A 20,584-nucleotide genomic window follows, 5' to 3' on the forward strand; every position below is an offset into this window, starting at 1 on the left:
CTCTGCACTCTGCAGGGGTCCATTGCCCTCTCCAGGGGTCCATTACCCACTGCAGGGGTCCATTGCCCTCTCCAGGGGTCCATTACCCACTGCAGGGGTCCATTGCTCTCTCCAGGGGTCCATTACCCACTGCAAGGGTCCATTGCCCTCTCCAGGGGTCCATTACCCACTGCAGGGGTCCATTGCTCTCTCCAGGGGTCCATTACCCACTGCAGGGGTCCATTGCTCTCTCTAGGGGCCCATTGCTCTCTCCAGGGGTCCATTACCCTCTCCAGGGGTCCATTGCCCTCTCCAGGGCCCATTGCCACTTTCCCCTTCACTAGAGCCAAAGAGAGGAGAGAGCTTTTTTTAAATCTCCCCCTCTCCCATACCCCTTTCTCTCTCCTTTCTCTTTCCCTCTCTCCTCTCCTCTTTTTTCTGCTCTCCATCCCTCCTCTTCCCTTCTCCTCCTCTCTTGTCTGTTTGTCTTTCTCTTCTTTTTCTGGCTCCCTTGCGTTCCCCGCCCCCTCATAGATAGATCCTGTCCCACTCGTTTTATGGAAAACGCAGCCAAGGAGGCTTCCAGAAAGGCGTCAGAAGTGCCGGCAGTGACGCTGCAGAGGCCACTATTGGTTAGCAGCGCCGGAAAGCGGCTGGCCTTCATTCAGGCTACGCCAGCTGGCGGGACATGCATCAGCAGGACCCACTTTGCAGAGATGTTTAATGGGATGCTAGAAAGTCACAGATAATCCGCCTCCCAGCCCTCAGCTACCCCCCAAAACAGGCGAGCCCCCATTGCACAGTTTATTTCCTCCCCAATGTGGAGTATTCTTCTGGGCTAAGCTGCCCTGTTCCAGGTGAGGGAGGCCAAGATCCAAGATTACAGTCGGGAGGGAGGGGGATCACAGCTGGGAGGCAGCGGGATCACAGCTGGGAGGGAGGGGGGTCACAGCTGGGAGGGAGGGGGATCACAGCTGGGAGGGAGGGGGACACACCTGGGAGGCAGCGGGATCACAGCTGGGAGGGAGGGGGATCACAGCTGGGAAGGAGGGGGATCACAGCTGGGAGGCAGGGGAATCATAGCTGGGAGGGAGGGGCCCCCTTCTCTCTTCTCCTCTCTAGGCTGGGCCCAGAGGTCGTCAGCAATCCCAGAAGGCCTTCTTGCCCTGCAGTATCTCAGGCCCATGTTGACCTCCCTCATCGCAGGGTGGCTGAGCTGGGGGGGGGTGGAAGGGGCCATTCGCGTCCCACGCTGACGCCCTTAGGACAGCTGCTGAGTGTCACAGCCCAGAACCTCCACCCTCAGAGCAATGTGGTTGGCCCAGCGCCAGGGGTGGATCCTCAGGTGGCTGGCAAACAGGGGAGGCTCCACGGGGTTCACCACGGGGCTGGAATAATCCCGATTTCCCTTAAAGATCTGAAAGAAAAACGAAGTGCCTTGTTGCTCAGGGAGAAGCACAGGCAGCGCGCTTCAGACACCCGACGGCCAAGGGGGAGCAACGGGAGGAGGGGCAGACATCCCCACCTGACACCAAGAGGTAAGGGAGAGGGGCCGGCTGCGTGGCCATCCCCGGGGCTCCCCTCCCCCCCTGCGCGAGGGCAGCAGGAGGCCTGGGGGGGCTGGTCCCTTGGGTCCCCGCCCACGGGAAGCACGGGCCTGGGGTTGCTGCGTGGGAAGAAAGGGGAACTGCTCTTGAACTCAAAAGTCCTAAGTTGTCTCCACTGGGGTCTGAAAGGAAGCCGTTGGGGAAGAGGTGATGGGGACATTGGCCACGGGAGCCCTAGAGAAGTGGCCCCACTTTCCCTACGGGGACCTGCTGGGTCAGAGAAAGAAACCGCGAGGACTCTTCAGGGCTGAGGTCAGGGCCCTTGTTTGCCAGAGGAGGCGAGTGAAGCCTCCGAGAAGCTCAGTGACCAATTCTGGTTTGGAAAGCGGTATTTTCTTCCCTAATTTCTGCGCCTCTTTTGTGTCCTTTACAGGAGGACCCAGTTTCGAATTCTGAACCGTGGGGGGTCTAATGATTTCCAGGGCGATGTCGGGATGTGCTTCTGGGATGTGGCAGCAGAACCCAAGGCATCGGACGAGGGGACTTCGTGCCATCCCCAAAGGAACCGTGTCCAGCCCTCATGGTACAGATTCGGGAAGTGAAGCTCTAGACCAGGGGTCCTCAATCCCCGGCCCTCGGGCCAGATGTGGCAGCTGAGGCCGATTATCCCCCTCCCCCAGGGCTATGAAATTTATTTATTTAAAGGCCCACAAAACAATAGTTTTTGTCCTTACTAAAGTCCGGCCCCAACAGTCTGAGGCACAGTGACCTGGCCCCTATTTAAGGAGTTTGAGGAGCCCTGCTCCAGACCCCACGGGCGGAGATCGCAGCCCAGGCCCTTAAAGCAAAGTGATCAGCTGCTCAGGAGGCAAAGGAGCTCAAGAATTCTCTGGCCTCAGAGAGGGGCCCTACAGCCAAATGGTACAGGGAGGAAGAGACGGGGAGGGGGGACAGGGGAGGGAGAAGGGAGGAATAGAGGGAGGGAAGGGGCAACAGGAGGAGGATTTTCCCCCGACGCAAAACCCGGGGGCCGCGGGCGCGGGATGGGAAGGGAGCTGGAGCTAAGATGGTGAGGCAGGGTGGAGGGTTAGGCAGCCCCTCCCCCCCAGAAGCTGGGGGACTGGCCGGAGGGTCGCCGGCAATGACGAGGCAAGCCCGCCCCCGCCCCCGGTGAGGCACCGTGGGGAAAGCTGCGCGTCTTCCCCTCACCCAGGGCTGCAGGAGCGACGCCTTCCCTTGCGCCTCAGTCGGGTCAGGCAGCTGGTTGAGGGGCCTGCGGCCGCTGGCTCCGTTGTGCGTGGGGGGGAGGGCGGCGTTTTCCCACAGACCTGCCCCGTCCGGGACTCCCACCCCCGCCCTCTCCCCCCACGGGTGTTTCAGGCCGCCCCCTCCAGGAGTTACGTACCCGGGGCCTCCAGGCATTGGTTCGGCCCTCGAGGTTCAGTCGGGCGCGGGAAGGGGCCCAGTTGGCAAACACGTTGGCCTTGTGGGACGAAGCTGTGAGCTGGGCGTCCGAGATGGCTCCGTTTTCCACACCCAGGGGGAGGCTGCAGCCTGGAGGGGGCGGGGGTCAGAACTGGCCGTCTCGCGCCCGTGGCCAGCCGCCGCCCCTCCCGGCGTCTCTTTGGATGCTCAAATGTGGGGTAAACACAAGTGCTTCCCCCAAATCACGGCCGCGTGACAGAAGGAATTTGGCAGGGCTATTTTTTGATGGGTGGAAACGTCCAGCACCATGGAGAACTCCGGGAGGTTTGCGATCACACAGTGCCACTGTATCATGGGAGCATGGGCTAGGCCTCCTACCAGGCCCCCAAATACCAGGCACCGGCAGCGTAGAAGCGGGGGTGGGGTGGTGGGGTGGGGGGGATGGGCTGGCGGAGCCCGCGGGTCACGCCCTCAGGACCCCCGTGACCCAGGTCCCTCATGGGGGGCTCGGGGGACTCACTGTTCAGCTCACAGCCCAGCAGCTCCATGCGCAGCGTACTTCGCACGCTGAAGTGAGAGGGCAGCAGGCGGAGGAACTGGGCGATGATGGGAGGCTCGAACGCATTTTCTTTGATCCCTGAGGCATCTACGTTCCCAAAGAAGCCCCGCAAGGGGCCGGGCGTAGAAGGGACCCGAGGCAATGGCCCCAGGAGCCCGCGGGACCCCGAGCCACCCCTTCCCACGGCCACGCCCACGGCCGGCCAGCCAAGGTCTCTTACAAACAAACGGGCGCGTGCCTAGAAGCCCCCGGAGCCCCACCCCAACTTGGGGAGCCGAGTCACAGCTCTCGGACCCGTCCTGTTCTCGGCCCCAACGCAAGCTCCCTCTGCCCTGGAAGCGCTCGTGCCCGCTCAGCTCGGGCTCGCGCTCGCGCTCCCTCGGCCCCGCTGCCTCTGTTCCTTGAGGCGCTCGTGCCTGAAACGGTCTTCTCCGTGCCCCCTCCCCCAGGCGCTCATCCTCGAGGCCCTCGTGCCCGCACCCGCCCTCCCCACTCTCAGCCTGCGGAGCTCGTGCCGGCCCTCCCTACCCTTCCGGTTCCAGGCCCGAGATGCTCCTGCCACAAACAGTTGTTTCCTCCTCTCCACCCCCCTCGTGCCCCCCCATCCTCGAGGCCCCTGGGGCTGTGCCCGCCTCCCCACTCTCCTGCCTGGTGCTCGTGCCCATTGCAGTGTCCAGATCCCAGCCCAGGTGTAGAAAAGGGGCCGCTTGCAGACATCCAGAGGGCCCTTGGGCCCGTTCCTGGTTAAGTAGACCATCTCTGCCCCCGACACGGATTACTGCCCGGCCAGTGACACTGACAGCCTCGGGCATATGTAATGGGTCTGGCCCCTGGTACCCGCCTGACACTCACCGAACCCAGCAGAAGCAGCGCTCATGGGGTCCCACTTCCCCCCTTGCTTCTGACTTGGAGATCGCAGAGCGCAGATCTGAGCAGGGATCTTCGTCCAACAGCAGCGCCCCCCTCCCCCCAGGCTGCTGCAAACCTTCCCCACAGCACGGGAGGATCGCCCCAATCTTCAGGAAGTTTCTCCCTCCCCTTCTTCCCCTCCCTTCCCTGTGTGTCCCTACAACTGCTCCCTCACAGCCGGGTTCTGTGCTTTGGAGGCAGACAGGCAGCGCGTCCATCCCCCTTCCCTGTGAAGAGCCACAGGGTTCCACCTTGGCAGCGATCTGCCCATACTGGGCAGAGGCACCAGAAGCAGGCCCAAAGGGGCCGAGGGCCACCTCCCTCCCCCATGGCCGGGGAGCACCCAGCGGGCTCCCCAGCTCAGGGCTCTAGCCTAGAGGGGACAAGCTCCGGGCCTGCAGACGGGAAGGTTTTCCGCCGTTTCAGCCCGTCCACTCTCCCTGACCCCATCTGGGCTTCTCTTGGTACAGGTACTAGAGCAGTTTGTCATTTCTCAGGTGACAGAAATCTAGAGCCCAAAGTAGTGTAAGAGCCGGTGGCAGGGGACGGCACAATGGTGGGAGATCAAAGGAAAAAATCACAGGAAGGCCAATGGCACCAGATCAGGAGATCAGGAAAAGAGAAAGTTGAAAGGGACAGCAGAGGGAAGAGGGGGGTCAAGTAGATCAGAGAGAAATCCCTCTAAGAGATCAGGGGAATATATATGGAGTCAAAAGGCAGGAAGAAAAGGTTGTAGGGGGCAACATTCTGCAGGGAGGTCAGGGGAAAGAGATAGGGAGTCCAAGGACAGGAAGAAAGGGTTTCAGGAGACAAGAGGTTGCTGGGAGTTTCCGGGCAGAGATTCACAGGAAGATCTTGGGAAAGTGATCAGGAGCACAGGGTAGAAGAGGAGAAAGTTAAAAACAACAACAGGGGACTGCGAGATCCGGGGAAAGACCCCCCTCCATGCAGAACAAGGACAGAGATTCACAGGGAGATGATAGAGATGCAGAGTACTGGCAGAGAAGATGCCAGGGGACAGCAGAGTGGGGGGACATCAAAGGAAAAAACGGAGAAAACCCAGAGGAAGACCAGGGAAAAGAGCTCAGGAGCTCAGGAAAACGGGACAGAAAGTTGAAAAAGACAGCGGGGGGAGGAGGGGGCAGGAAGATCTGTGAAATTTACCCTTCATGGAGATCGGGGGGGGGGGGGAATCTCCCAAAGAGATCAGGGGAGGAGATATGGAGTCCAAGGAAGAGAAGAAAAGGTTGTCGGGGAAAGAGACCCCCTATGGAGTGCAGGGAAAACTTCCACAGGATGATTACCGAGATCTGGGGTCCAACATACTGAAAGGGGAGGTGCCAGGAGACAGCAGGGTGGGGAGATACAAGAAAAGATCCACAAGGAGATGGAGGGGAAGCGATCAGGAGCTCAGGGATGAGGAGCAGAAAGCTGAAAACAGCAGGGGGCAGGGAGATCCCGGCAGAGACCCCTCATGGAAACCAGGGGCAGAGATTCACCCAGAGATGACAAACACCTAAAGGGCAAAGTACTGGAAGAGGAGATGACAGGGAACAGTCACGTGGGGGGAGATCAAAGGAAAAGGTCCAAGGAAGATTAGGGAGAAGACATCAGGGGCTTAGGAAAAGGGAGGAGAAAGTTGAAAGGAACGGCAGGTGGCAGGGAGATCCCAGCAGAGATCTCTATGGAGACCAGGGGCAGAGAACAGGGAGATGACAGAGATGTAGAGTCCAAAGTACGGGAAGTGGAGGTGGTAGGGAAAGCAGAATGGGAGGAGGTCAGAGGAAAAGATCCAGCGAAGACCAATAGGAAAAGATCAGGAGCTCAGGGAAAGGGAAATTAGAAAGGGATAGCAGGGGACAAGGAGATCTGGGGCAGAGATAAGGCACAGAAATCCTCTGAGAGAAAAAGGAAAACACCTAGAGGAGATGGCAGGGGACACAGTGAGGAAAGATAAAATAAAGATCCACAGAAAGCTCAATGGGAAGAGATCAGGCACTCAGGGGAAGGGAAATGTGAAAGGCATAAAAGTGGCAGGTTTATCAGGGACAGAGGCTCCCCCATGGTCATAAAGGGCAGAGATCCACAAGGAGATGAGGAATGGAGATCTGGAGTCCAAAGAAGGGAAGAGAAGGGGGTAGGGGGTATCAGGGTCCTGGGAGGTCAGGCTGAAGAGACCCCAAGACTGGACAGAGGGAGGGATTGGTGGCAGGGGCCAGCAGGGGCCAGGAGATCGGGGCAGAGATCCACAGGGAAGTAGGGGACAGATCTCCTCAGCCGGGGAAGGCCTGATCCTGTCAACAATGACCCCTCAATGGCCATGCTGAGGCTCCTCACCTCCCATTTTGCCCACCCTCTTTTTTTTTTTTTAATATTTTTTTAAATTTTATTTAATAGTAACTTTTTATTGACAGAACCCATGCCAGGGTAATTTTTTTACAACATTATCCCTTGCACTTGCTTCTGTTCCGATTTTTCCCCTCCCTCCCTCCACCCCCTCCCCTAGATGGCAAGCAGTCCTATATATGTTAGATATGTTGCAGTATATCCTAGATACAGTATATGTTTGGACCACCCTCTTAAGGCAGTTCCTGGATAAGGCCAGTCTCAGTCTATGGGCACAGCAGACACAGTGTGGGGAGTGCAGGGAAAACGAAAGCAGCCAGAGGTAGGGCTTTGGGGGCAAGGGGGCTTTGGGGCTTGTAGCCAGCAAGATCTGAATTCAGATCCAGCCCCAACCATTCACAGATGGAGAAAGAATCAGATGGTTGATAATGAGACTGTTAAAAGGACTTTTAAAATCTTCAGGAATCATTGGATTTCCTAAGACAAGATGAGACTGTTTCCGTTCTTGAAAAACTAGCAAGAATCATTGGATTCCTTGAGATGAAAAATTGTTGAGACTTTTGCAGTACTTCAGAGCTTACAGGAATTATTAGATTCCTGGCACATGAACTAAAGGACAATGGAATCCTTTTGGACTATTTCTGGGACTTATGGACACACATAAATTTTCAGGTTGATTCATGTTGTTTGTTACATTACTACTAGCCTGTGTTATATTGCTGTGTGCTATTGTAAATTATGTGTAATGCCTCCCATATTGATGGATTTACGTATACCATGTATATCTGTTTCAAAGTTCTGGCCCATATTGATGGATTTATGTGTACCGGTTTCAAGTGAGCCCTTTCAGAAACCCGCTAATCTGATTTGACTTCCTATTTCCTTTGGTGTTTTCATCTCCCTTCCTGAGGTGTCAGGGAAGGCGTGATCACCTTTTTTGGGGGGAGGAGGTTCTCACCTCCTTGAGAAGTCAGGGAGGTCATGACCACCCTATGTTCTAAAACAAAAGAAAGGGGGAGATGTTGGAATCTTTACAAACTGCTAACTCATTAGAGTTGATAGATTGTTGATCTGATCTTACAAGATTATGTTTTGGGCAGAACCTGAAACCAGGTACTAAGAAGAACTAATTAGTACAATGCTTGTGTTTACACCTTTACTCATCGAAGTGACCCCGGCAGACTCTATTGTCTCTGTTTCCTCTCTTGTAAAATGTGCATAAGAACGCCACTAAGCTCCGGGGAGGTGGTAGGGATGAGGGAAGACAAGTGCCCACCGGCGCCCGGCAAGGTAACGGGTGCCGGAGACACGGCGGCTCTCCCGGGTGGTGGTCCGCACGCCCGGCCCCCCTTCCCAGCCCGTCCCAGATGTGAGTGCGAAGCAGCCCAGCCAGGACATCATGATTTATTTGAACCGCGAGAAAGCAATGGCAGGAACCATAGTGAGAGAGTAGGGCCCGGGTCTTGTGGCGCTTGCTGCACGTCTACCTCCCACCTCACACTGCGCTGAGAAACTCACTCAGGGGGTCTTGCACTGAGCCGTACTTGGGGCTGATGCCGAAGGCATAACCATCATGCTTGAGAGCCAGGATGCGTCTCAGGAGGGCCTTGTGGACCGCCTTCTTTTTCACAGCCTCGATAAAAGTTGCTGGGGGAGAGTAGATGGCGGACTCCAGGTAGGGGTAGCAGGAGATCAAGAGGGTCAGGTAGAGAAGAAGCAAGGTGCTCTTGAACAGAGAGTGCTTCATGCGTCTCTCGCACAAGGGCTCACTCTCCTCTCGGGCCGGCATAGGCTGCTGCGGCCGGCGGTCTGAGGACAGAAAAGGACGCGGAGGTCACGGCTGAATCGCGTGGGACCCGATCTGTCAGGAGCACGGAACCTCTGACCTGGAAGGGGCCTCCGAGACCAGGCCCCGGGGGCGGCAGAGATGGTGGGCTCAGGGAGGGGGGGTGAGCACCGACACTCACTCCTTCCTGGCTGTGCAATTGGGGAGGGGTCACGTACCCCCAGCGGCCTTCCCACAATGCCCCCCCTCAGTTTGTGGATAGAGAAAGTGAGGCTCCGGGGAGAGCGGGGCCTTCGCTGGTACGTGTCCACACCAGTCTTTTAAAGCCGGGTCCACTAGCTTGTTATTTTGCCCAGTACGTGTAAGGGAACTTTGTGACGCTGATTTTAGCAAGACTCTGTGTCCTAAAGTTTTCTCCCTCCCTTTTGCTCCCCCCTCCCCAAGACAGCAATGGAGGCCGAACAGATACAATCCTCTGGAACCTATTTCATGTTTGCCATACATTGGGCCTCTTGAGGTCTACGGTGAAGGGTGGGGGGAGGGAGGGAAGATTAGAACACAAGGATTTGTTAAGGGTGGATGCTGAAAAGTGTCCACAGGGACATTTTGAAAACAAAAAGCTTGAATGAAAAAAGAAACGCATTTCCACATTGGTCACCCATGCAGCCTTTGGGGGCGTTCCCATGCAGCCTTTGGGGGATGTTCCCATGCAGCCTTTGGTTTCTCTGCATGAGTTTCTTTTGTTAGGTCTGGAGGTTTAGAGAAGTCTGAAGGGTTTCCTGGATTCTGCTATGGGAGGTGCCATGTAGGACTGGTGGGATTTGGGGCAAACTATTGCCCCTTTCCACCTCTGGGCCCTGGGGCCAAACTAGATAATCTGGGGGGGGGGGAGGCTCAAGTTCTGGAGACTGAAGCCTGGGAAGTGATTTTCTCAAAAAGCCCTAAAAAGCCCAGGAGGTCCCATTTCCCAGAAGGCCTCCCCTGGTCCCCACCCTGGCGGTGAATGGCACTCACCACAGCAGTGACTCCAAGTGGTGAGCGCTCCCCCAAGGCAAGATCGGTCGTGGTCTTCCTCTGCCCTCAGGTCCTGTCCGGCTCCGGCCCCAGTGTGCTGCTGAGCCTCCGGGACGATGGGATGAGACCAGTGGGCAGCCTCTATGAGGTCACTAGGTCTGTTAGCCAACATTCCCTGTTGCCCTGACAACGGAGCCCAAGCAGCCTGAGCTCCAGCCAGGGGCTGCCTGCTGCCCTGGACAATGGGCTCTACGAAGCGGGGCTTCCCCCCTTGGCGAATGAGGCCCAGTGCCCCGCCTCCACGCTCTTTGCCCCCACGGAGGAGCCACTGTGCTCTCGCTCACCGGGGCCGCCCGCCTGATTCCCCGGTGTCCTGGCACAGGCTTGCCCAGATGTGAGCTCCCTCAAACCGCCTCCCCATCCCCTCCCGGCCAAATCCACACCGAACGCCTCGTCCCCTAAGCAGTGCCCCCTACCCTTCCTCCACCAGCCCGGAAAACGCTCTTAGTCTCAGCGGGCCCCAAAACCGCTCCTCACAGTCCCGGCTCTCAACGCTGATGGCAACGCCTTTGACCCTGACCGGAATTACGGCCCAGGTGAAGGCATCCCCGGCGAGTCTCTGAGTACCGGTGATCAGGCAAGGCCGCGGGGCCCCAGAAGGCGGAGGCCCCGGTTACTCCTCGTTATGTTCCAGGCCTTTGTCTTCTCCCCAGCCAGAGGGAGGACGTGGCCGGCCCAGGGTCCCCATGTGTGTCTCAGCGCTCAGGTGGGGTGGGGGGGTGGAGGCTGCAGAGGATACCAAGCCCCTCCTGGGGTCACAGAGGGCCCCAGGCCCTAAGGGGAGGCAGCCCTTCCAGGTTCCCAAAGCAGCCCCTTGGGTTCTGGGTGTGGAGGCCCCAGACTACTGGCCCTTTGAGCATCCGCCCGCACGGAGGGCCCCGAGCCAGCTGCCAGCTGCTGAAAGATCATTTTTGTTCTTCCCTGGGTGTGGAGGGAAGTTCTGGACACGTGGGGGCCGCATTTAGGACCCAGGCCTAGCTCGGTCCCGGACAGGACACGGGTCTCCCTTCACGGGAGAGATGCTGGGGAAGAATCCCAAAGCCAAGAGCAGGGCCGCGGGGGCGGACGGCCAGAACTGAGGTAGAAAACGAAGGCTCAGGTGACTGTCCTTGCCCGCATGAGCGATGGCCCGAGGGCGGCCCTTCCCCCGGGGGGTTGGGAGAGGAAAGGGACCAGCGGCGTGGCCGCTGCCCACCCCGGGCCTTCTCCTCCCTCACACTGTCACCCACGGGCCGGATCTGAGGGACCGCGGGACGTGCCGTTTGGCCGGGCCACGGGTACCAGCGAGGAGCCCGGTGAGGGGACAGAGAAAGGCAGCTGGACTCGGGTTATTAAAGACCTTGATGCCACACGGAGCCCGTCTCTTTCACCCGGGGCCTGCATGTTGGCCGTGATGCCCCCGGGACGTTTCCTTTGGTTTTCCTGGAGGTCCCGGGTCGATCCTGTGTCCCCTGGGCTTCCGCTTCTCAGACAGCAGGACAGTTTGCGCCTAGGATTCTTTTTGCTTTTTCTTTTTGGGTTCAGACGCTCGGCTGATGCTCACGCTTTTCTCCTCCATCTCCTCTCCAGGCCGGTTGTTTTTTGCTGACATTTTCCTTTGTCCTTTTTCAGGCTCATCAGAGCGGAGCTGTTTTGGGGGCGGCCCATCCTCCAGACACTCTTCCCGACTTCGGCCTTGGCGCTGTGGCGGGAAGGTCCGGGCTGGGCCGGCGGCTCCCGCTTCCTCGGGGAGCATCACTCGCGGCTCTCAGGAGTAGCTCGGAGTCAGGGCCGACAAGCTTCCGGTTCTGGGAAGGAGCAGATCCGTGGCAGAGTGTGGCCGCTGCCTCCCTGGCCCGAGCCCCGCTGCTCCTGGCGCTGAGTCGGAAGGACAGGGGACGCTGCCGGCCTTGGTCTTCGCCAGCCAGCTGGTGAGCTCTGCTCAGTCCCCGCCAGGGACTTTCTCTGACCAGAACTGGTCGTGAGGTTACAGGCCTCCTGTTGGCCTGGGATGTCTGCTCTAATAATTGCTCTACAGGCTGGGCTAGAGGCTAGAACCTCTGTCCCTTCTCCCCTCTGGCTCCCTGATGGTCTCTGTTCCCCCTTCCCTACTCTGGAGCTCAGCTCTGACCCCTCTGCACTCTGCAGGGGTCCATTGCTCTCTCCAGGGGTCCATTACCCACTGCAGGGGTCCATTGCCCTTTCTAGGGGCCCATTGCTCTCTCCAGGGGTCCATTACCCACTGCAGGGGTCCATTGCCCTCTCCAGGGGTCCATTACCCACTGCAAGGGTCCATTGCTCTCTCCAGGGGTCCATTACCCACTGCAGGGGTCCATTGCCCTCTCCAGGGGTCCATTACCCACTGCAGGGGTCCATTGCTCTCTCTAGGGGCCCATTGCTCTCTCCAGGGGTCCATTGCCCTCTCCAGGGGTCCATTGCCCTCTCCAGGGCCCATTGCCACTTTCCCCTTCACTAGAGCCAAAGAGAGGAGAGAGCTTTTTTTAAATCTCCCCCTCTCCCATACCCCTTCCTCTCTCCTTTCTCTTTCCCTCTCTCCTCTCCTCTTTTTTCTGCTCTCCATCCCTCCTCTTCCCTTCTCCTCCTCTCTTGTCTGTTTGTCTTTCTCTTCTTTTTCTGGCTCTCTTGCGTTCCCCGCCCCCTCATAGATAGATTCTGTCCCACTCGTTTTATGGAAAACGCAGCCAAGGAGGCTTCCAGAAAGGCGTCAGAAGTGCCGGCAGTGACGCTGCAGAGGCCACTATTGGTTAGCAGCGCCGGAAAGCGGCTGGCCTTCATTCAGGCTACGCCAGCTGGCGGGACATGCATCAGCAGGACCCACTTTGCAGAGATGTTTAATGGGATGCTAGAAAGTCACAGATAATCCACCTCCCAGCCCTCAGCTACCCCCAAAACAGGTGAGCCCCCATTGCACAGTTTATTTCCTCCCCAATCTGGAGTATTCTTCTGGGCTAAGCTGCCCTGTTCCAGGTGAGGGAGGCCAAGATCCAAGATTACAGTCGGGAGGGAGGGGGGTCACAGCTGGGAGACAGCGGGATCACAGCTGGGAGGGAACAGGATCACAGCTGGGAGGGAGGGGGATCACAGCTGGGAGGCAGCGGGATCACAGCTGGGAGGGAACAGGATCACAGCTGGGAGGGAGGGGGATCACAGCTGGGAGGCAGCGGGATCACAGCTGGGAGGGAGGGGGGTCACAGCTGGGAGGGAGGGGGGTCACAGCTGGGAGGGAGGGGGGTCACAGCTGGGAGGGAGGGGCCCCCTCCTCTCTTCTCCTCTCTAGGCTGGGCCCAGAGGTCGTCAGCAATCCCAGAAGGCCTTCTTGCCCTGCAGTATCTCAGGCCCATGTTGACCTCCCTCATCGCAGGGTGGCTGAGCTGGGGGGGGGGGGTGGAAGGGGCCATTCGCGTCCCACGCTGACGCCCTTAGGACAGCTGCTGAGTGTCACAGCCCAGAACCTCCACCCTCAGAGCAATGTGGTTGGCCCAGCGCCAGGGGTGGATCCTCAGGTGGCTGGCAAACAGGGGAGGCTCCACGGGGTTCACCACGGGGCTGGAATAATCCCGATTTCCCTTAAAGATCTGAAAGAAAAACGAGGTGCCTTGTTGCTCAGGGAGAAGCGCAGGCAGCGCGGTTCAGACAGCCCACGGCCAAGGGGGAGCAACGGGAGGAGGGGCAGACATCCCCACCTGACACCAAGAGGTAAGGGAGAGGGGCCGGCTGCGCGGCCATCCCCGGGGCTCCCCTCCCCCCCTGCGCGAGGGCAGCAGCAGGCCTGGGGGGGCTGGTCCCGTGGGCCCCCGCCCATGGGAAGGTCTGAAGAGCAGGCTCGGACCCTCAAGGATGTGATGAGCCAAAGAACAGAGCCCACCCGGGAAGGGGGAGGCTTTGGGCCGGAACGGACCCAGGCCAGGGGGGACCCAAGCCCTGCAGGAGGTGCTGCCCCCAGACGGCCTCCCCTTCACCTCCTGCAGCCTGAAGCAGAGACAAGCTTGAGACTCTGGGGGCAGCTCAGGACCCCGGCTGGGCCTCCTCACTGCCTCGCTCTGACGCACCTGCTGCCCCCTGGTAATTTCCCACTTCAGACCCAGGAAGGGCCTTCACTCCTTCCTTTCTGGGGGTTCTGCACCGGGTTTGGGATGGTGAAGCCAAGGAAGAGCTGCTCAGAACAGTGCTTTTAAAGGCATAAAATACAATAGGGCTCCACGAGCAAGGGAGTCTGTTGTAAAATCCCCAACCACTGTGCTTCCCAGAGCCCCAGGGGAGAGCCCCAGTCAGTCTGAAATCTTTCTGCCCCCCCCCCTGGAGCTTGTAAGCAGGGAGGGGTGTCCTGGCACTGTGGCCCCTCCCGTCGCCAAAGCTCGCTGCCCACTGTCTTCCCTGCCTTTCTCCAGTGCTCCTTTGGCATCAAAAGGCAGCCCAGGACTGGAGGAAGGAGAGGCCTTTCTAGGCCCAAAGCCTGTTTCTGGCTCCCAAGAGCTGTGGGAGCTTGGAAAAGTCACTGCATCTGCTAAGTTTAGTTTTCTCCTGTGGAAAATGAATAAATGAACAAAACACTGGGATCCTTACAGAAAGGACAGTCCCTCCCCCTCAGGGGGTTCCTTCCACCGAAAGAACCAGCCCAACCCCTGAGCCGGTTCCTTACAGGGAAAGGACAATCCTTCCCCACTCAGGGGTTCCCAACAGGAAAAAAAGAGTGCGTCCCACTCAAGGGGTTCCTTACAAGGAAAGGACAATCTGTCCCCCTCAGGGGGTTCCTTACAAAGAAAGGACAGTGCCTCCCCAATCAGGGGCTTCCCTCCAGGGAAAGGACAGGCCCACCCCCTCAAGGGGTTCCCTACAACAAAAGGATAGTCCCTCCCCCTAAAGGGGTTCCCTACCGGGAAAGGACAGTGCCTCCCCACTCAGGGGGTTCCCTACAGCAAAAGGACAGTCCCTCCCCTTAAAGGGATTCCTTACAAGGAAAGGACAATCCCTCCCCACTCAGGGGGTTCCATACAATCCAAAAGACAGTCCCATCCCCTCAAAGGGTTCCTTAAAAGGAAAGGACATTCCCTGCCCACTTAGGGGCTTCCCTACAGGGAAAGGACAGTCCGTCCCCCTCAGGGGCTTCCCTACAGGGAAAAGACAGTCCCTCACCACTCAGGGGGTTCCGAACAAAGAAAGGACAGTCGCACCCCCCTCAGGGGCTTCTGGCCAATGAAAGGACAGGCCCACCCCCTCAAGGGGTTCCTTACAAGGAAAGGACATTCCCTCCCCACTCAGTGATTCCCTACAAGAAAAGAACAGTCCTTCCCCACTCAGGGGCCTCCCTACAGGGAAAGGACAATGCCTCCCCCTCAAGGGGTTCCTTACAAGGAAAGGATAGTCCCTCCTCACTCAGGGGGTTCCATACTATCCAAAGGACAGTCCCACCCCCTCAAGGGGTTCCTTACAGGGAAAGGACATTCCCTGCCCACTTAAGGGCTTCCCTACAGAGAAAGGACAGTCCTACCCCCTCAAGGGGTTCCTTATAGGGAAAGGACAGTCCCCCACCACTCAGGGGGTTCCCTACAGCGAAAGGTAGTCCCTCCCCTTAATGGGTTCCTTACAAGGAAAGACCAGTCCCTCCCCACTCAGGGGCTTCCCTACAGGGAAAAGAAAGTCGCCCCCCCCCACTCAGCGGTTCCCTACAGGGAAAGGACAGTGCCTCCCACTCAAGGGGGTCCTTACAGGAAAAGGAAAGTCCCTCCGCACTCAGGGGCTTCCCTTCAGGGCAAAGAAAGTCCATCCCCCACTCAGGGGTTCCCTACAGGGAAAGGACAGTCCCTCCCCACTCAGGGGCTTCCCTACAGGGCAAAGAAAGTCCACCCCCCACTCAGGGGGTTCCCTAAACTGAAAGCACAGTCTCTCCCCATTCAGGGGCTTCCCTACAGGGAAAAGAAGCCCCCCCTCACAGGTTCCAACAAGGAAAGGACACTCCCACCGACTCAAAGAGTTCCTTACAATGAAAGGACAATCCCTCCCCACTCAGGGGCTTCCCTACAGGGAAAAGAAAACCCCCCACCCACTCAGGGGTTCACAACAGGGAAAGGACAGTGTCTCCCACTCAAGGGGTTCCTTACAGGGAAAGGACAGTCCGTCCCCCTTAGGGGGATCCTTATAGGGAAAGGACAGGTCCTCCTCACTCAGGGGCTTCCCTACAGGGAAAAGAAAGGTCCCCCCCCCACTCTGGGGTTCCCTACAGGGAAAGGACAGTCCCTCCCCACTCAGGGGCTTCCCTACAGGGAAAAGAAAGCCCCCCACCCACTCAGGGGTTCACAACAGGGAAAGGACAGTGTCTCCCACTCAAGGGGTTCCTTACAGGGAAAGGACAGTCCGTCCCCCTTAGGGGGATCCTTATAGGGAAAGGACAGGTCCTCCTCACTCAGGGGCTTCCCTACAGGGAAAAGAAAGGTGCCCTCCCCACTCTGGGGTTCCCTACAGGGAAAGGACAGTGCCTCCCACTCAAGGGGTTCCCTACAGGGAAAGGACAGTCCGTCCCCCTTAGGGGGATCCTTATAGGGAAAGGACAGGTCCTCCTCACTCAGGGGCTTCCCTACAGGGCAAAGAAAGTCCACCCCCCACTCAGGGGGTTCCCTAAACTGAAAGCACAGTCCCTCCCCACTCAGGGGCTTCCCTACAGGGAAAAGAAGCCCCCCCTCACAGGTTCCCAACAAGGAAAGGACACTCCCACCGACTCAAAGAGTTCCTTACAATGAAAGGACAATCCCTCCCCACTCAGGGGCTTCCCTACAGGGAAAAGAAAGCCCCCCACCCACTCTGGGGTTCCCTACAGGGAAAGGACAGTGTCTCCCACTCAAGGGGTTCCTTACAGGGAAAGGACAGTCCGTCCCCCTTAGGGGGATCCTTATAGGGAAAGGACAGGTCCTCCTCACTCAGGGGCTTCCCTACAGGGCAAAGAAAGTCCACCCCCCACTCAGGGGGTTCCCTAAACTGAAAGCACAGTCCCTCCCCACTCAGGGGCTTCCCTACAGAGAAAAGAAGCACCCCCCCCCCACACGTTCCCAACAGGGAAAGGACACTCCCACCGCCTCAAAGAGTTCCTTACAATGAAAGGACAATCCCTCCCCCTTCAGGGGCTTCCCTAAACTGAAAGCACAGTCTCTCCCCACTCAGGGGCTTCCCTACAGGGAAAAGAAAGTCACCCCCCCCAGTGGTTCCCTACAGGGAAAGGACAGTGCCTCCCACTCAAGGGGGTCCTTACAGGAAAAGGAAAGTCCCTCCGCACTCAGGGGCTTCCCTTCAGGGCAAAGAAAGTCCATCCCCCACTCAGGGGTTCCCTACAGGGAAAGGACAGTCCCTCCCCACTCAGGGGCTTCCCTACAGGGCAAAGAAAGTCCACCCCCCACTCAGGGGGTTCCCTAAACTGAAAGCACAGTCTCTCCCCATTCAGGGGCTTCCCTACAGGGAAAAGAAGCCCCCCCTCACAGGTTCCCAACAAGGAAAGGACACTCCCACCGACTCAAAGAGTTCCTTACAATGAAAGGACAATCCCTCCCCACTCAGGGGCTTCCCTACAGGGAAAAGAAAACCCCCCACCCACTCAGGGGTTCACAACAGGGAAAGGACAGTGTCTCCCACTCAAGGGGTTCCTTACAGGGAAAGGACAGTCCGTCCCCCTTAGGGGGATCCTTATAGGGAAAGGACAGGTCCTCCTCACTCAGGGGCTTCCCTACAGGGAAAAGAAAGGTCCCCCCCCCCCACTCTGGGGTTCCCTACAGGGAAAGGACAGTCCCTCCCCACTCAGGGGCTTCCCTACAGGGAAAAGAAAGCCCCCCACCCACTCAGGGGTTCACAACAGGGAAAGGACAGTGTCTCCCACTCAAGGGGTTCCTTACAGGGAAAGGACAGTCCGTCCCCCTTAGGGGGATCCTTATAGGGAAAGGACAGGTCCTCCTCACTCAGGGGCTTCCCTACAGGGAAAAGAAAGGTGCCCTCCCCACTCTGGGGTTCCCTACAGGGAAAGGACAGTGCCTCCCACTCAAGGGGTTCCCTACAGGGAAAGGACAGTCCGTCCCCCTTAGGGGGATCCTTATAGGGAAAGGACAGGTCCTCCTCACTCAGGGGCTTCCCTACAGGGCAAAGAAAGTCCACCCCCCACTCAGGGGGTTCCCTAAACTGAAAGCACAGTCCCTCCCCACTCAGGGGCTTCCCTACAGGGAAAAGAAGCCCCCCCTCACAGGTTCCCAACAAGGAAAGGACACTCCCACCGACTCAAAGAGTTCCTTACAATGAAAGGACAATCCCTCCCCACTCAGGGGCTTCCCTACAGGGAAAAGAAAACCCCCCACCCACTCAGGGGTTCACAACAGGGAAAGGACAGTGTCTCCCACTCAAGGGGTTCCTTACAGGGAAAGGACAGTCCGTCCCCCTTAGGGGGATCCTTATAGGGAAAGGACAGGTCCTCCTCACTCAGGGGCTTCCCTACAGGGAAAAGAAAGGTCCCCCCCCCACTCTGGGGTTCCCTACAGGGAAAGGACAGTGCCTCCCACTCAAGGGGTTCCCTACAGGGAAAGGACAGTCCATCCCCACTTAGGGGGTTCCTTACAGGGAAAGGACAGTCCCTCCCCACTCAGGGGCTTCCCTACAGGGAAAAGACAGTCCCTCACCACTCAGGGGCTTCCGGCCAACGAAAGGACAGGCCCACCCCCTCAAGGGGTTGCTTACAAGGAAAGGACAGTCCCACCCCCTCATGGGGTTCTTTACAAGGAAAGGACATTCCCTCCCCACTCAGTGATTCCCTACAAGAAAAGAACAGTCCTTCCCCACTCAGGGGCTTCCCTACAGGGAAAAGAAAGCCCCCCACCCACTCAGGGGTTCACAACAGGGAAAGGACAGTGTCTCCTACTCAAGGGGTTCCTTACAGGGAAAGGACAGTCCGTCCCCCTTAGGGGGATCCTTATAGGGAAAGGACAGGTCCTCCTCACTCAGGGGCTTCCCTACAGGGAAAAGAAAGGTCCCCCCCCACTCTGGGGTTCCCTACAGGGAAAGGACAGTGCCTCCCACTCAAGGGGTTCCCTACAGGGAAAGGAAAGTCCCTCCCCACTCAGGGGGTTCCCTACAGCAAAAGGACAGTCCCTCCCCTTAAAGGGATTCCTTACAAGGAAAGGACAATCCCTCCCCACTCAGGGGGTTCCATATAATCCAAAAGACAGTCCCACCCCCTCAAAGGGTTCCTTAAAAGGAAAGGACATTCCCTGCCCACTTAGGGGCTTCCCTACAGAGAAAGGACAGTCCTAACCCCTCAAGGGGTTCCTTATAGGGAAAGAACAGTCCCCCACCACTCAGGGGGTTCCTTACAGTGAAAAGGATAGTCCCTCCCCTTAAAGGGTTCCTTACAAGGAAAGAACAGTCCCTCCCCACTCAGGGGCTTCCTTACAGGGCAAAGAAAGTCGCCCCCCCCCACTCAGCGGTTCCCTACAGGGAAAGGACAGTCCCTCCCCACTCAGGGGCTTCCCTACAGAGAAAAGAAGCCCCCCCTCACAGGTTCCCAACAGGGAAAGGACACTCCCACTGCCTCAAAGAGTTCCTTACAATGAAAGGACAATCCCTCCCCCTTCAGGGGCTTCCCTAAACTGAAAGCACAGTCTCTCCCCACTCAGGAGCTTCCCCACAGGGAAAAGAAAGCCCCCCCACTCACTCAGGGGTTCACAACAGGGAAAGGACAGTGTCTCCCACTCAAGGGGTTCCTTACAGGGAAAGGACAGTCCGTCCCCCTTAGGGGGATCCTTATAGGGAAAGGACAGGTCCTCCTCACTCAGGGGCTTCCCTACAGGGAAAAGAAAGGTCCCCCCCACTCTGGGGTTCCCTACAGGGAAAGGACAGTCCCTCCCCACTCAGGGGCTTCCCTACAGAGAAAAGAAGCCCCCCTCACAGGTTCCCAACAGGGAAAGGACACTCCCACCGACTCAAAGAGTTCCTTACAATGAAAGGACAATCCCTCCCCACTCAGGGGCTTCCCTGCAGGGAAAAGAAAGCCCCCCCACTCACTCAGGGGTTCACAACAGGGAAAGGACAGTGTCTCCCACTCAAGGGGTTCCTTACAGGGAAAGGAAAGTCCCTCCCCACTCAGGGGGTTCCCTACAGTGAAAGGACAGTCCCACCCCCTCAAGGGTTTCCTTACAAGGAAAGGACAAGTCCTCCACACTGAGGGGTTTCCTAAAGGGAAAAGAAGGTCCCCTCCCACTCAGGGGTTCCCTAGAGGGAAAGGACAGTCCCTCCCCACGCAGTGATTCCCTACAGGGAAAGGACAATCCATCCTCATCAGGGGGTTCCTTACAAGGAAAGGCAGTCCCTCCCCACTCAGGGGCTTCCCTACAGGGAAAAGATGGTCCCTCACCACTCAGGGGGTTCTGAACAAAGAAAGGACAGGCCCACCCCCTCAAGGGGTTCCTTACAGGGAAAGGAGAGTCTGTCCCTCTCAGGGGGTTCCTTACAGAAAAAGGACAGGCCCACCCCCTCAAAGGGTTCCTTAAAAGGAAAGGACAGTCCCTCCCCACTCAGGGGCTTCCCTACAGAGAAAGGACAGTCCTAACCCCTCAATGGGTTCCTTATAGGGAAAGGACAGTCCCCCACCACTCAGGGGGTCCTCTACAGCAAAAGGATAGTCCCTCCTCTTAAAGGGGTTCCTTACAAGGAAAGAACAGTCCCTCCCCACTCAGGGGCTTCCCTACAGGGAAAAGAAAGTCACCCCCCCCAGTGGTTCCCTACAGGGAAAGGACAGTGCCTCCCACTCAAGGGGGTCCTTACAGGAAAAGAAAGTCCCTCCGCACTCAGGGGCTTCCCTTCAGGGCAAAGAAAGTCCACCCCCCACTCAGGGGTTCCCTACAGGGAAAGGACAGTCCCTCCCCACTCAGGGGCTTCCCTACAGGGAAAGGACAGTCCATCCCCACTTAGGGGGTTCCTTACAGGGAAAAGACAGTC

The 20,584-nt window shown here is 57.9% G+C and overlaps 2 protein-coding genes across 2 annotated transcripts in view; both read right to left on the reverse strand.

Annotated features, from left to right (window-relative positions):
* Positions 1-683: 683 nt before the first annotated feature.
* LOC127542790 (uncharacterized) lies at positions 684-8,512 on the reverse strand. Its single transcript, XM_051968604.1, has 6 exons — positions 8,265-8,512; positions 5,724-5,850; positions 3,472-3,748; positions 2,932-3,080; positions 975-1,396; positions 684-887 (listed from the first exon to the last, which is right to left on the reverse strand). The coding sequence occupies exons 1-5, from the start codon at positions 8,510-8,512 to the stop codon at positions 1,241-1,243; spliced, it is 957 nt and encodes a 318-aa protein (XP_051824564.1). The 3' UTR covers positions 684-887; positions 975-1,240.
* A 4,086-nt stretch (positions 8,513-12,598) lies between these two features.
* The window catches only part of F8 (coagulation factor VIII), a 154,900-nt gene continuing 146,914 nt past the window's right edge, over positions 12,599-20,584 (reverse strand). The window contains exon 26 of the mRNA XM_051968894.1: positions 12,599-13,200. Within this exon, the coding sequence (XP_051824854.1) occupies positions 13,045-13,200 (156 nt within the window). The 3' untranslated portion in view covers positions 12,599-13,044. The remainder of the gene's footprint in view (positions 13,201-20,584) is intronic.

This window comes from Antechinus flavipes, chromosome X (assembly GCF_016432865.1).
Source record: "Antechinus flavipes isolate AdamAnt ecotype Samford, QLD, Australia chromosome X, AdamAnt_v2, whole genome shotgun sequence".
Lineage (NCBI taxonomy): Eukaryota > Metazoa > Chordata > Mammalia > Dasyuromorphia > Dasyuridae > Antechinus > Antechinus flavipes.

Bases quoted from the DNA above. Each gene is read 5' to 3' on its own strand.
- LOC127542790 (XM_051968604.1), bottom strand. From the start codon at position 8,512: ATGAAGCACTCTCTGTTCAAGAGCACCTTGCTTCTTCTCTACCTGACC. The intron at 5,851-8,264 runs GTGAGGTGGGAG...TGCTGTTTTCAG, and splicing joins AGTGAGTTTCTCAGCGCAGT to CTTTCTGCTCCTCATCCCTG. The intron at 3,081-3,471 runs GTGAGTCCCCCG...CGCCCCCTCCAG, and splicing joins GCTGGGCTGTGAGCTGAACA to GCTGCAGCCTCCCCCTGGGT.